At 44.6% G+C, this 15,399-nt stretch overlaps 1 protein-coding gene across 3 annotated transcripts in view; it reads right to left on the reverse strand.

The window, feature by feature from the left end:
* The window catches only part of CALCOCO2 (calcium binding and coiled-coil domain 2), a 23,544-nt gene extending 10,147 nt beyond the window's left edge, over positions 1-13,397 (reverse strand). The window contains exons 1-6 of one of the 3 annotated variants that reach the window (XM_015570865.1): positions 13,310-13,354; positions 10,000-10,120; positions 7,237-7,424; positions 2,949-3,051; positions 2,662-2,795; positions 1,743-1,868 (exon numbers count right to left, since the gene is read on the reverse strand). In XM_015570865.1, coding sequence (XP_015426351.1) covers positions 1,743-1,868; positions 2,662-2,795; positions 2,949-3,051; positions 7,237-7,424; positions 10,000-10,087 — 639 coding nt within the window. In that variant the 5' untranslated portion in view covers positions 10,088-10,120; positions 13,310-13,354. Of the gene's footprint in view, positions 1-1,742; positions 1,869-2,661; positions 2,796-2,948; positions 3,052-7,236; positions 7,425-9,999; positions 10,121-13,161 lie in introns of all 3 variants that reach the window. The other 2 variants (XM_006774253.2, XM_015570866.1) reach the window with 2 other exon arrangements.
* Positions 13,398-15,399: the final 2,002 nt, after the last annotated feature.

Below are 15,399 nucleotides of genomic sequence, written 5' to 3' on the forward strand. Positions count from 1 at the left end.
GTAAAATATACATAGCATAAAATTTACTATCTTAACCATTCTGAGCCACGGTCCAGTGACATTAGGAACATCCACATTGTTGTGCAACCATCACGCCATCCACCCACAGGACTCTTCATCTTGCAGGACTGAAGCTCTGAACCCATTCAACAAGAAATCCCCATTTCCCCTCCCCCAGCTCCTGGCAACCACCATTCTACTTTCTGTCTCTATGACGCCGACTACTCTAGGTACCTCATATAAGTGGAATCATATGGTATCCATCTCTCTGTGTATGACCCGCTTTTCCCAGCATAATGTCCTCAAGATTCATCCACGTTGCAGTATGTATGAGTTTTCTTTCCTTTTAAAGCTGGACAACATTCCGTTGTATGTACATGCCACGACATGTCTCCTCTAGCCATCTAGCTGTCACTGGATGCCTGGGCTGCTTTTACCCTTTGGCCATTGCAAAAAATGCTGTTATGGGCATGGGTACTAGTATCTCTGTGGGAGGGAAACTGAGGCTCATCAGAGATGTTAAGGAATTTCTTCTGCTTCATCAAACAATAAATGGGAAAACCAGCCTGTTGACTCCAAGGACAAGGTTCCTAACCATTGTATGATCCTGTCTCCAAAAACAAAAAAAATCTGAGGGTAAATCCCAGCTCGTTCCAAAGCCACAAAATATGACATTGAAACTGAGCAAGTCACTTACCTCTCAGAGCTGTGAGGCTGTTTTAAGAATTAAGTGAAGTGATGTGCTTAATTATAGTGCCAGGCACAGAGCAGGTACTCGTGAATAAATATTGGCTTTTGCTATCTTTACAATAACCAGGAGCAAGTATGTAGGAGAGCAAATCCAAGAACCCAGACCCTCTGATTCCTTGGCTAGAATCTGGTCGACAGGCTGTAAGGCTCCTGGCCAGGTGCTGTTCTTGACAGCCGAGTTGTGAGTTATACCTATGTCACCTTTAATGGATATATCTTTTTTATTTTTATTTTTTAAATATATTTTTTATTGATTTTAGAGAGGAAGGGAGAGGGAGATAGAAACATCAATGATGAGAATCATAAATCAGCAGGCCCTCTTCTGGGGATCGAGCGCACATCTTGGGTATGTGCCCTGACTGGGAATCAAATTGTGACCTTCTGGTTCATAGATCAACACTCGACCATTGAGCCACACTGACCAGGCTAGTTTACAGTCTTTAGAGAAAACTTCTACCTCAGCTTCTAGCATTATCAACTCTCATTCACCATCCGCTGATTTGTGCAAGGGTAGGCCCTCGCAGCCCCAGCTGCCTTGGCCCTCGTAGCTGCCTTAGCCCTCGCAGCCCTGGCTTCGTCTGGAAGGTCGTCTGGAAGGTCGTGCAGACGGTAATTCCGCTGTTTGGCCATTCGGTCAATTTGCATATTACACTTTTATTATTATAGATTATAAACAGGCACTGAAAAGTAGTAGTCAGACTGCATGGGTTTGAATCCTGGCTCCATCACTTATTAGCTGTATAAGAGATTACTTAATTCCCCTAAGCCTTAGGTAACTCATCTATAAAGTTGGGATAATAATAGTACATATTCCAAAAGTTTGCCATGAAGTTTAAATAAAATGATCCACATAAAATGTTTAACACTATGCCTATTCAAAGATATTAGTGTAAGGGAGTGAGATCACAAGCAAAACAGAAAATGGTGCTGGCCTGGCTAAGAGGCACCATCCAGTTCCATACTCCAAAGTCACCGTTAGCCAACAGCCGTACCTGCTTTTTTTGGAGCTCAGCCTGCAGGTCTGAGTTCTGCTTCTGGAGGCTGACACAGCTGTCCCTCAGCTCCTGGTTTTCTTTGCGAAGCTCATTGTTGTTTTGCTCAATCTCTTCCACCTCACCCTGTGAAAGAGCATTCTATAAACTATTTGACCCTTTGTAGCTCAATGGATATTCAAATCCTTGTAGCAGAAAATTCCCATAGCCTGGGACAGAGAAAGTATGAATGACGCCCGCTCACTATAGTGACATCTCTGTACCCCAAATGGGAGCAGCCCCTTCAATATGCAAGGAAGACAGTAATAGATGTGTGTCTGTATAAACTGCAGTACTAAGCCTGCCATTACCAAGAAGAAAGAGAAACAAAATTAAGGCCATATAAAGTGAAAAGGGGGAATGACAGAATGTAGATTCTTCTCGCAAACACTTAGTATTGCTTGTCTCTCTTATGGACTTAGCTCTTTGAGGCTGCCGACAGTGTTTGATTCTACATTGCATCCCTAGTGCTACCATTGTACTAGATGGACAGGAGGTGTCCTGTTAAGTAAGTGAATCTAATACTCATACATGACAGGCTCTGTGTAGAACTGAGAGATCCAAGAAGAAGAGTTAGTGCATCTCTCCTCAAAGGAGCTTATCAATTTACTGTGGTGATAAGGTGTGCGGTGGGAAAAATTAAGGAAATAACTGAATGCCAACTGAGCTACACTAGTTTTAGAGAAAGGAGAAATCCCTTGTTATGATTCTTGCTAACGTTCCTAAGTCATTCTGAAGTGGGTCTGAGTGAGTATTGTACAAATTCTCCTCAATAGTATCTGTTAGACAGTCATTAAAGGCTTTTTGACTCAAATCCCTCCCTATCCTAGAATTACTACTCTTATTGGTGGGAAGGGATAGAGGTGAGTTATTTATAGACCTGAGTGGTAACAACCAGGATGTCCTCCTCGTTTTCTGAGCGGAACTGGAAAGGGATGCTTGCTCCCCGGACCAAACCATCCTGATCCACATAGCAGAACTGGTAATACTCATCATCCTTGGGCAGGTAATAAGCTGAGAACATAATATTATTTGTAATCCAAAGTCAGGTCTATTCAGAAAACTAAAAATCGGGAAGTCTTTTATCTGCTCCAGAAAGCCAAGATCAATGAAATACATTAGTCTTGGCTACAGTTTTCAACACCTTTTACCCCCTATTTTTCTCACCTTTGAATTGGACTTCCTGCTGTTTGGTCGATATGTTGTTTGGGTCAACGGGCAAAGTAACCCACATGAAGGTGTAATACTCACGGGTGGTCTTCCATCCCACCTGCAATGACAAGAGGCTCCATTCAGCATCTGAAAGTGCTCAGGGGGAAATCCTTATTTGGGCTATGTCTTCTCAAAGTGTGCTTACCTTTTATTTATGTTGAAAAGACAACAGAATGAGTGGACAAAATCCACTTACCATGAGTCAAATCTTGTTTTTTGACCTATGACAACCATGTATGGTAAAATGTCTGATACAACTAAAAATTGGCACACACAGAGTCCAAAATACCTGTCTTAGAAGGAAACAAAAACTGATAACTCAACACCCAGGACAAGAGTTCCAAAAACTGTATCTCCAATGCAGACACAGAACTGGGAGTGATGGGAAGAAGTTCTGCGATTGTGAGCCTGGATCTTGCTATTGTCTTACAAAGGTTCTTGGAACTTCATCAGAAAGCACTTTTGATCTGCCCTCTCCCTTAGTTTGTCCTTTCCTGTGTCCAGATCAGTCTTATCACTTATACCAACATGGTTATACTACTGTATTTTAAAATATATATATTTTTTGAATAATTTGCATGTTGGGGATGGAGGAGGAGGTTTCTTAGATTACAAGGCACCACATAGCCGAGTCCAGGCTATAGAGTTTACATTTCTTTGATTTCTTTCTTTCTTTCTTTGTTTCTTTCTTTCTTTCTTTCTTTCTTTCTTACAAATATATATTTTATTGATTTTTTACAGAGAGGAAGGGAGAGGAATAGAGAGTTAGAAACATCAATAAGAGAGAAACATCGATCAGCTGCCTCCTGCACACTCCCCACTGGGGATGTGCCTGCAACCAAGGTACATGCCCTTGACCGGAATCGAACCTGGGACCCTTGAGTCCGCAGGTCGATGCTCTATCCACTGAGCTAAACCAGTTAGGGCTGGTGTTTTTCTTAAGGCATGTTTAATGAAGCCTTTTTGATGCTGAAAAGAATAACAATCTGATATTATAAAGGCCTCTTTTAGGTATTGAATGCAGTAAGTCATAAGATAGAAGGATTCTGTAAAATATGCCTCAGAGCAGATAGCTGGCTACGTGGAAAATATTCTCACTAAATGTGAAGAGGAGTACAAGATGGCTCAAATTGTATCTCGAAGATAAGAGGACACCAGGGAATAGAAAGGGAGCCATTGTGTCTCCAAGGGGAGAACACTCGGCAAATGAGAAGCAAAATTACATTTATTGCCATATTTTGACCCTGCCTGAGCCCAGTGGGAAGAAAAAGAACAGAGAATAAATTCCATTTTTCTATATTAAGGAATCAGAGCAGGGTTGAAAAGGCCACACTGAAAGCTCATCAGAACATACTAGGCATGTTTTAGTGTCTCATTAATGCATACCCCGTCGCTGCAAGCATCTTACAGCCACTGCAGTATGCAGCAGAGCAGGAAGCAGGAATTTTATGGAGTCTTCATTCACTTCCTGTAGTTTCTTAATGTACTGTGACCAAAATATCATCAGGAAAAGCCTAAGAATTACTGCCGCCTTGGAACAAGAAAACAGCTTTTAGCTACCTGCGATTTCTGTCCCTGGCTCCTCCACCTGGGTAGTCCTGGTCCCAGCCTGCTTCTCGTGGCGTGGTATTTCCCCTCTGAAACCTTGGAGGCATTTACATGCTCAGTTAAAGGAGAGTATGGAGCTCAGGACTAGACACTGAAGGTAGGGAAGCTGACTCCCACTCACTGTAAGCTCAATCACTGGTGGTAGCTTTTGCTGTGTTGAGAAGATGTAGCATACTGCACATTCAAAAACATTTCATGAATGCCTACTTGGTGCCAGGAAGCACTTGGTGATGTGGACTTGAGGGATATGATTAAGAACATAGTGAAAAGCCTGGCTGGTGTGGCTCAGTGGTTGAGTCGACCTTGAACCAGGAGGTCACGTTCGAGTCCCAGTCCGGGCACATGCCCGGGTTGCAGGCTCGATCCCCAGTGTGGGGTGTGCAGGAGACAGCCGATCAATGATTCTTTCTCATTACTGACGTTTCTCTCTCTCTCTCCCTGTCCCTTTCTCTCTGAAATCCGTAAAAATATATTTTAAAAAACACACTGAAAGAACACTGGGAGAGCTTTAAAAGTGAGACAAAAGTCTAACACCAGCCCAGTTAGATGACCAGGGTCATTACTAATGTAAGTCACTGAGAAAATGCACACTAAATACAAGCATGAAAGGTAAGCTAGTTAATGACTTAGAAATGGACAAAAAAAGTGTTTAAACATGTCTTTTTAAAAACCTTGACTTTCATTTGGTTTATGGGCAAGTCTTCACTGGGAGTTGCTAAGTGCTTGGGGAATACAACCAGTGTAAACTGGACAGAAACATAACAAAAAAGTTACAGATTACACTATGAACTCTAATAAGTACTTTTTGAACCCTCCTCTTTTTTATTATCTACTAGAGGCCTGGTGCACAACTTGGGGGGCGGTCCCCTCAGCCCAGCCTGTGCCCTTTAGCAGTCCGGGAGCCCTTGGGGGATGTCCGACTGATGGCTTAGGCCTGCTCCCTGAGCCACAGCCGGACATCCTTAGCGCTGCTGCGGAGGATCCCGCCACCACTACTGCCATCGCCAGCCATGAGCCCAGCTTGTGGCTGAGTGGTGCTCCCCCTGTGGGAGTGCACTGACCATCAGGGGGCAGCTCCTACGTTGAGTGTTTGCCCCCTGGTGGTCAGTGTGCGTCACAGTGACTGGTCGCCATTTGGTCGACTTGCATATTACCCTTTTATTATATAGGATACCTGCACTGTCCAATATGATAGCCAGTAGCCACACAAGGCTATTTAATTTTGAGTTAGTTAAATAACGTTTAATATCCAGTTACTTGGCCACACTAGCCACATTTTATTTATTTATTTATTTTGCTGTTTCTTTTGTCTCTCTTTTTAAAAACTTTTATTGATTTCAGAGAGGAAGGAAAAGGGAGGAAGAATCATTGATCGGCTGCCTCCTGCATGCCCCCTACTGGGGATTGAGCCCGCAACCCGAATATGTGCCCTTGACTGGAATTGAACCCGGGACCCTTCAGTCTGCAGGCCGACACTCTATCCACTGAGCCAAACCAGCTAGGGCCACATTAGCCACATTTTAAATGCTCAATAGCCACATGTGGCTAGAGACTACTGGACTGGACAATGAAGGTATAGCTTCATTGTAGTAAGTTCGACCTCACCTGTGGGAAGGATAAAACAACTATCATCTTCTTTACAAAATAGGAAACACTCTGGTGTGTCAGGTTTCTGTGTTAGGACATCTTTTAGTCTAATGTTTCAGCCTCCTGCAGTCTGCGGAGCTGTCACGTGTCCCTCTAGCTGTCTGTCGCTGCCTCGAAACACCAGCTGCCCTGGCTCCAGCAAAGAGCTTGGAATTTCAAACAATTAAGGAAAAGTTAGTTAGTGGGGATGTGAATAAGCACCAGCTCCTTCACAGTGTGGTCAAGAATGATGTCTGAGTTCAGGATGAACGACACCGGCAAACAAGCACATGACATACTGAGGTGTCAAAACAAAGGGCACAGACGTTGGAACTCAGCAGTGTAAATTACTTAAATGTGACCTTTACTTCCCGTTCCCGTCTCTGGAAATAGGAAGGTTTGTCATTATGATGTGTGTGTGTGTGTGTGTGACAGATAAAGACACAGATGAGGGGAGAAGCCGAGATAGAGAGCAAGTTAGCTCTAATAAAGAAGTCCCATTTCTGTACTTGAACCGACAGGGTGATCAGGCATTAGAGGAGGCCACTGAAGGAGCTCATACACCTTCTGCCCTGGGAAATCTTCACAAAGAAGAAAGACACACTTACGCAGGAACAAACTTAGATGCAGGATGCCAAACCAGGCAACTTCTCAGCATCCTTTCCAGATCTGCATGCTCATATTAAGACAAATTAGACACTCTACTAAGTAAGAAAAGAAAGCTTAAAGTCACAGAAATGATGTAAGGGAACAATCATCCCTGTCAAGTCACAGATGAACATTCCGAAACAGGATAATTTTAAAAAATGTACGTTTGGTCTTTGAAGCACAATATAACCTTACTTTTGCTTGGGTCCCGAGGCAGATGTTGGTGTGGTAAGGGGGAACTGCTGGGGGGCTTAGTTCAGGTCTTTAACATTGGCCAGATAACATGCAAACTGCTTGCATCACACAGTAAAGAAGATTCACCCCTAGTTCCCAGTCACTTGGTACTAAAGTAACTACTTACTCTAAAGATTCCAATCCAATCCTTTCGGCGGGGAGTGAGATGCTCGGTGAGGGTGTAATAGCATGTGACGTCCCCTCCAGGCACATAGAACTTCTCCACGTTGTTAAAGATGACCTGAGAGAAGTGACAGTGGTCCAGCAGGACAGCTGACGTGGGCGGGTCTCCTCCTGTCTCCTCCATGGCGGGTCCTGTTATGAGAGATGGGATAGAATACGGCTCAGAGGGAGTTGTCTGAAATGGTGGCGATTTCTGGGCTCTCGTCCAGGGAACATTCTGTTAGAGACAAGTCGGAAAAGCAAAAAGCAGCCAGACTAGTACTGAAACCATACAACCTGCTTTTGGTTTCACTTTGAGCCACTGTGCATTCATAACTTCCCTTCCTGTAAGACAGTGGTTCTCAACCTTCCTAATGCCGCAACCCTTTAACACAGCTCCTCATGTTGTGGTGACCCCCTATTTCATTGTTACAAATTGAACATAATTAAAGCGTCGTGATTAATCACAAAAACAATATATAATTATATATGTGTTTTTCGATGGTCTTAGGCGACCCCTGTGAAAGGGTCGTTTGACCCCCAAAGGGGTCGCGACCCACAGGTTGAGAACCGCTGCTGTAAGAATTTTCTGATAGTACCTTTGACCTCTTCACCACAGGTACCACCATGCTCACATGCCCTTGTTCTCTGCTCAGAGCTAGTTTGTTCACCTTCTTCTAAATGCCTTAAATAAGTGAGGCGGCCCAGAGGAAAGTAGCTTGAGCTGGGGATTGGAAGATACAGATTCTAGATTTTTCATCTCAATAAGCTCTGTGACTTTCGGAATACCAATTTCTCTAGATTCCAACTTCTCCATTCAATTCCATTTACTATCCTATAATCACCAGGCCCTTCCATATATGAAGGCACTCCTCTAGGAGCTGGGAATGGGTGCAGGGAGGAAGATAGGGATGAGAGAAGGAGACTGTTTGACACGTGATGGTGACAAGCATGGGTTCTGCGCTCAGAATGGTGGAGTTCAAATTCCAGCTTCACCACCAATGATATGCGTGACCTTGGGCGATTTACTTAATCACTGGGCTCTATGCCTGTTTCCTTAATCTGTAAAATGGGGCTAGTCACATCTTTCTCATTCGGTTTTTCGTAGCATGAACTGAAATAATGTAGTGTCCAGTCCCTAAGTCAGTACTTGCCATAGAGTAGGCACTTCACACAAAGTAGACATGTTGAATGACAGAATAAAGTACTTAGCATAGAGTTTGTATAAAAAAAGGGTTTAGCAGATGTTAGTGAATTACTACTGTTGTGGGTGTTTTTTTCCCCCTTCTGACACAGTGTTTGCCCTCACAATGAGCCCCAACCCAATATGGAAGTTAGATGAGTAAACAAGTGACAGCCAATGGATAATTTAACTGCAAAATCTCTTAAATTCAAAAGGAGAAGCGATGCGACTGGTTAGGAAAATGAAGGGAAGTTTCAGGGAGTGAGTAGAATCCTAGGTAAAGCCCTCAAGAAGATTAGGATTTTGATAAATGGCTTTGAGGTGAGGAAATACCAGGCATGAAACAGCATGCAAAAAAGCAAGGAAACAGAAAAATGCAGCCCATGTTTGGAGGACAGCAAGCGAGTTTGGATCCCTATCTATAAAATGGAGATAATAAAGTTTATTAAATAAACTTTCTAGGTCACAGTACAGATAACATGTGATCAAGGATGGGAAACAATTAGGGAGGTAAAAGCAGGACATAAAAGAAACACACACAGTCTTTTGAATTGCTGAGACTTGATATTTCCTATCCCTTAAAAGCTACATGTCCTGACTTCTAAATGCCTCCCTGGACTAACATGTAGTGAATCCATGATTTGCAACCCAGAATTTTATCAGGAAATGAAAACAGTATTGCATCTCTACACAGCCGATGAAGAAAGAGCTGTGCATTGCAAACATTATACGATACCTTACAAGTTCAGCTGTTGGAACATGTTGGAAGATTGTACACATGCATACACTCAATTTAAAATAAGTACAATAATAAAAAAAAGACAGTCGTTCTTCTAGCCCGGCCCCACTTTACTTTTCCTGGTTTTATTTTGAACTCTAAGCAACCAGGCCAGTTTTTTCACAGAAAAGCCACTGAACTATCTATTCTTGGGATTGAGTTTAATTAAAAAAAAAGAAAAAAAGTATTGGCTTTCTGGTTTGTGACACAGTTTAACCACATCCTCAAACCTCAAACCTCAGATCAGTTTTTCTAAGGAAGAGAGAGATCATGTTGCAGTCTAGGTCAGGGCTTGTTCCTCGCGATAAGCTAGTTGCCCCCATGAGCTCTTAGATGAGGGAGGGCGGGAAGGTTTCTCAGCCTTCAGACCCACCTCTTCCCTAGTGGTCTCCAGTCAGACTGGGGCCAGCATACCCCCTGTCATGTAAAATGACTTAATCTGTCTTTTGAGTATGGATCTGAACAGTCAGGTAAGAGGGACTTCAGGACCTCAATGTACCCAAGTACCATACTCCTGTTCTTTTTCTTCACAACATAAAGCCTAGCTTGTAGTGATTGCTAATTGAGTATTCATTGTATAAATAAATGAATAAGATATATGCATGTAATATAAGCATAACCAATGGACACAAGACACTGAGACATATGTACTACTATTTGTAATACTTTAAACAATTTTAAAAAAAGATATATGCTTGTAATTCATCAAATAATGAAAGGTGGTGAATGGTGGTGGGACTAACTTTTTCTTTAAGTCCTGCTCTTACTTTGTTGGATACCCTTGGAGGAGCGCTGTTTCCCAGCTTTCTCTTGTCTAAAATAGGGGACGGAGATGATAATCTCCAAGTGCTTCATCAATCCTTGGTATGGCTGGTTCAGCTGGTAGAGCTGGTTCAAGTGGCATGGTGCCAAAAACACAGAAGGCACAGATCTGATTTCCTGAAGGACCCATAAAATTTACACTCCATTACCCACCTTCCACACATTCAAATTCTCGCAAGCTGCTTTGCAAATGGATGCTACTGCGAAAGACAAGACCAGCTAATGGTATGGGGGCTGGGTACAGCCCCTCTTTCCTTACTAGAAAAACAATCTATACAGTAGCTCATGAACAGAAGGTCACTGATGAAAGGTCAGCATATATGTTCAAAACGACATGGAAGAGCTCATGTCAAAAACTGAGAGCAGCCCAGCAGCTGTGGCTCAGTGGTTGAGGGTTGGCCTATGAACCAGGAGGTCACGGTTCAATTCCCGGTCAGGGCAGATGCCCGTGTTTCGGGCTCGATCCACGGTAGGGGGCATGCAGGAGGCAGCCGATCAATAATTCTCTCTCATCATTGATGTTTCTCTCTCTCTCCCCCTCCCCCTCCCTTCCTCTCTGAAATCAATAAAAATATATATTTTTTTAAAAAAAGCTTGAGTGCATAGCCAATGGATACTTTCTTATCTTTCATCTGAAAATCTAATCATCTATCTGGAAAAGTCAACAGTCTTGGTTCCTTGTTATCAAAAATGTAAGATTCCATAAAGTTACCCATTTCAGTGATCCCACCTTCCCAGAAGGACCCAGCAGCCACCCAAGGGCACTCTGGGTTTCTGGAACGCAGTCATTCTTAAAATAAAAACTATCCTTTGCCACGACTGTGCAAGGGGCTGAGGAGGCAGGAGGGCAGAATACAGCAGTGGCTTCCCTTGTCTGCCTCTTACCAAAGGCGAGGGTGGAAAAGGCCACGGGCGAGCCGAGAGCATGACCCTGCCAATCTAAGCTGGGCCAGTGACGATACCTCATCTGACTTTTCCTGGAAGGAAGATACCAACTGATGTTTAAGGTCAGAGACCCTAATAGCCTTTCCTCCCTCCCAGTGATAAAATTCCCCGGGGAAAGCAAACCCACATTTAATTTCTTCATCCTTCGGCTTACTTAACTTTCCAAATGATTAGCAACTAGAAAATGGATGAACTAACTGGAGTCCCACTCGTGGCCCAGGAAGAGATGCTTTCACAGAAATACCCTTCGAGAACACACTGGATTTGTAGATGGCATGAGACAGTGAGCAAAAACAAAGACACAGTCACTGGTCCTCAAATTATTAAGCCACTTCCTGTAATTCAAACTTTCCAAGTTCATTATAGTTCCTCACCTAGAGTCTTTCAGGGTGCCTTAGAAAGGCTTTAAATGGTACTCATTAACAACTGACTGGATTGGCTGTCCAGCTCCTTCTCAGGGGCCCGCATCCCACATCCCATACCACCAGTGCCAGCAGTATGAGGGAAGAACAGAAAAATAGTTCTTGGACAGAAGATGCAGGCAACCATAAGAAACTGTGAAAAGCTCAAAGCTGTCTACGAAATCTCCATTTTACTCTACTGAGATTTTACACTTTTCCCCTTAAATGGGTGACCATGCTAACTCCTGAAGTGACAAGTGATAGTGTTTGGAGTGTAGTGGAAATGGGACCAGGCTAGGAGCGGGGGCATCTGGGTTCCTGCCTTAGTTCTGCCACTAACGAGCTCTGAGATCCTGGCCAAGTCACACTACCTCCTTTGAGGCCTTATCAACAAAATGCACAGATCAGGCTAGAAGATTTCCAAGAAACCTTGCAGCTATAATGATGACCCTAATCAGTGGTCGGCAAACTCATCAATCAACAGAGCCAAATATCAACAGTACAACAATTGAAATTTCTTTTGAGAGCCAAATTTTTTAAACGTAAACTATATAGGTAGGTACACTGTTATTAACTTAATTAGGGCACTCCTAAGGCTTAGGAAGAGCCACACTCAAGGGGCCAAAGAGCTGCATGTGGCTCGCGAGCTGCAGTTTGCTGACCACGGGTCTAGGAAAATAAGGAAGCATGGCATTATTTCAATAAGCACTGCCAAATTTCTTTAAAGAGCCCCAAATGTACTATCTGTACTATCTGACTTGAAAGATAATACAACCTGTTAGTGCTACGGAACTCTTACTGACCGCCTTTCTCAGGGTCCTTTCCACTCCACAGCTGTCATATCTGCTGAAGGGTCGAGTTTCAGGCAGAGGCCTTCTGAAAAGTCGCCCGGATACTCTTTAACCATGTGCTCTACAACTATCTACGAAGACCTGCGGCTTTCAACGGGTTTGGCAATAGTGGAGATAAGTTATAATACGCGGCAGCCCTCGAATAACGTGGTTTTGCTCAACACCATGGAGTCCTCATGTTGATAAGACGCTGTAGGAACGTAACTCTCGTTTATATCAATTGGCCTCTGGTAAAACTGGCTTGCCTGTACGACGTCTGGCTTAAAGTTGCAGAACGCTAGGACAAGGCTAAGTGAGGGCTGACTGTGCAGCCTCTGTATTATTCTATTCCGCTCCGCCACTGGTTGGCTTGCATCAGGAGCAAGGATCCAAGTGATTAAAAAAAAAAAAAGTTCGCATGCAAGGTTGAATTACAACGTGAGTGGAAACAATTCGCCCCCAAGCTGAAGTGGCCTGGAGGGGGCAGCGGGAGGGGCTATGGGAGATGGACAGTAAAGATGCGGGTCACTCCACTCCCGCTCCTTCTCGGATGCCTGGAACACCTCCTCCGGTTACAGAGGCCTCCCCTGAAGGAAAGGGGTTTCGGGGACCAAGCCTCGTCCGAGACGGGGGAAAATGAGGCCCAAAGAGAAAGTAGGATGAGTAGGTGACTGCGCAGGGCTCCGCCTCCACCCAAACGACGGAGATGCCAAGGGCTAGGATTCAGGAATCACTAGACTTCCGCCCGCGGGAGGGGTGGGATGCTGTGACGTCAGGACCCGGAGTCCCGTCAGAGGGACCCCTTCTGCCCACGGAGCCTCCGAGCCGGCCGCCAGCACCGAGGCCCTGCCCTGCTCGGGAGAAAACTGCCCTCCGCCCCCCGAGGCCGCGGAGAGCGCTCCAGGGCCCCCGTGACGCCGCTCGCACTCACTGTCTCCCTGGGAAGGTGGAAGGAGGTGGAAACCGAAACCGGTAGCACCTTTACCACTCACGGGACTTCCTCGGGGCTGCAAGTCTGCTTGTAGGGGACGCGAGGGCCCAGCTGGCACCAGTTGCCCCCCTTCACTCCAGGGACTCACCAGGGGTAGCAGCCGGCGGCGACGCAACAGGATCTGGTAGGGGAGAGGGGCGGAGCCAAAACCCCCAGGGAGCGCTGAGCCCGCCCGACCCCGCCCACAAGTCACATGGGCCACAAGCCCCGCCCCCACTCTTTGCTTGCTGGGACTTGTAGTGCTCAGATGACTGGGCTCCAGGGCATCCTCAGGGGTCTCATTCTAACGAGCTTATTTCTTCCTCTAAAACAGCGGTTCTCAACCTGTGAATCGCGACCCCCTTTGGGATCAAACGACCCTTTCACAGGGGTCCCCTAAGACCATCCTGCATATCAGATATTTACATGACGATTCATAACAGTAGCAACATGACAGTTATCAAGTAGCAACGAAAATAATTTTATGGTTGGGTCACAACATGAAGAACTGTATTGAAAGGGCCAGAAGGTTGAGAACCACTGCTCTAAAAGAAGCCATTTACTTAACTTAAAAAAAAAAAGTCAAACTTTATTTCTTTCAGTTTTGAATGAGAAAGCTCCATCTCTTTGGAGGGCCATTGAGAGGTCATCTTCATTTTTCTCCTGCCTCCACATAGCACTTCACTGAGAGTCTTATAGGTGAGACCCTCTTTGACATTTAATCATGCCTCCCACCTACCCCTAAAGGAGACCCAACAACCTGCCAGGTGCCCCAGAGTTTGTGTTTCATCATTTCCTTTTGTTCCCTCCTTAATCCTCATCCACGGACATGCTTAGAGAGAGGAAGTGAGAGCCAGAGAGAGAAACATCCATCCGTTGCCTTCTGTACGTGACTGGAGATCAGACCAAAACCCAGGTATGTGCCCTGACTGGGATGGAACTGGCAACCCTTTGGTGTTCAGGATGATGCTCAACCAACCGAGCCACTCCGGCCAGGCATCATGTCCTTTCTATAAAGAAATGATCCTTTAGCATTAACTCTGTCGAGGTAGTACTCTTCCCGAAGGCTAAGAATGAACTCAGCAAGAGTCCTGCCAAGTCACCTTAGAGAGAATTCCCCATCTTTAATATCTGAGCGATTTCTGGCCTACCTTCAGCAAGAATCCTAAACTGGTTTAGCAAGAATCCTTCCTACCCTTGGTGTTTCCTCCTTTTCATCATCTCTTTCTTTCTTTTTTAAGTTAAAAACATATTGATTAATTTTAGAGAGAAAGGGAGAGAAACACCCATTTGTTGTTCCACTTACTTACACATTCGTTGGTGTATTGGGACTATGGGGAGGTTACTCTCACCAACTGAGCTACCTGGCCAGGGCTCCTTTCCGTAACTTACATCCACTTGTCCTTATTGTATTTAGAGTTGAGCACAATCTCTCTTCCCTATTGTAATGTCCCTATGGCAATAGTCCTGGATAAAGTCTTTCGTACCATTTTAATAAGGGTCAGCATAGTTATTTCTTTAACACTGCACATCTATCTCTGAAAGGTTAAACATAGAAGGGCCCCTCCTCCAAGGAGCGGCATCTGAAGTTATGCCCCTGAGGCCACTGTAGGTTTCAGTCAGGAGACTGAGCATTCCTAATTCTGCCTTCTCACAAGACCCGTGACGTTCCATTGAGGTGAATAGATGGTGAGGAGTGAGTAAACCAGGGGGTGGGGCTTCTGTTGAAAGTTCAAATCACCTTCTTCGTTACCAAAATAATACTCTTCCATTTTAAACTCTGTCCCCAAGGGATAAGTGCTGTCACTATCCTGTATACATTTCCTTTCATTTTACTTATTAGCTTTTAAAAACCACTGAGAACTGACACCTCCTACACCCACATAAGCTTACTGTCTACACTAACATGACAACTATTTCATGACACTCTTGCCTGAAACTTAAAAGTGCAGTAACAGCCCAGCCTCGGTAGCTCAATGGTTGAGTGTTGACCTAGGAACCAGGAGGTCACGGTTCAATTCCCCGTCAGGGCACATGCCCCGGGTTGTGGGCTCAATCCCCAGTGTGGAGTATGCAGGAGGTAGCCAATCAGTGATTCTTTTTCATCATTGATGTTTATCTCTCTCTCTCTCTCTCTCTCTCTCTCCCCCTCCCTTCCTCTTTGAAATCAATAAAAATATATTTTAAAAATATATGTAT

This window comes from Myotis davidii, unplaced genomic scaffold (genome assembly GCF_000327345.1).
Source record: "Myotis davidii unplaced genomic scaffold, ASM32734v1 scaffold327, whole genome shotgun sequence".
Classification (NCBI taxonomy): Eukaryota; Metazoa; Chordata; class Mammalia; order Chiroptera; family Vespertilionidae; genus Myotis; species Myotis davidii.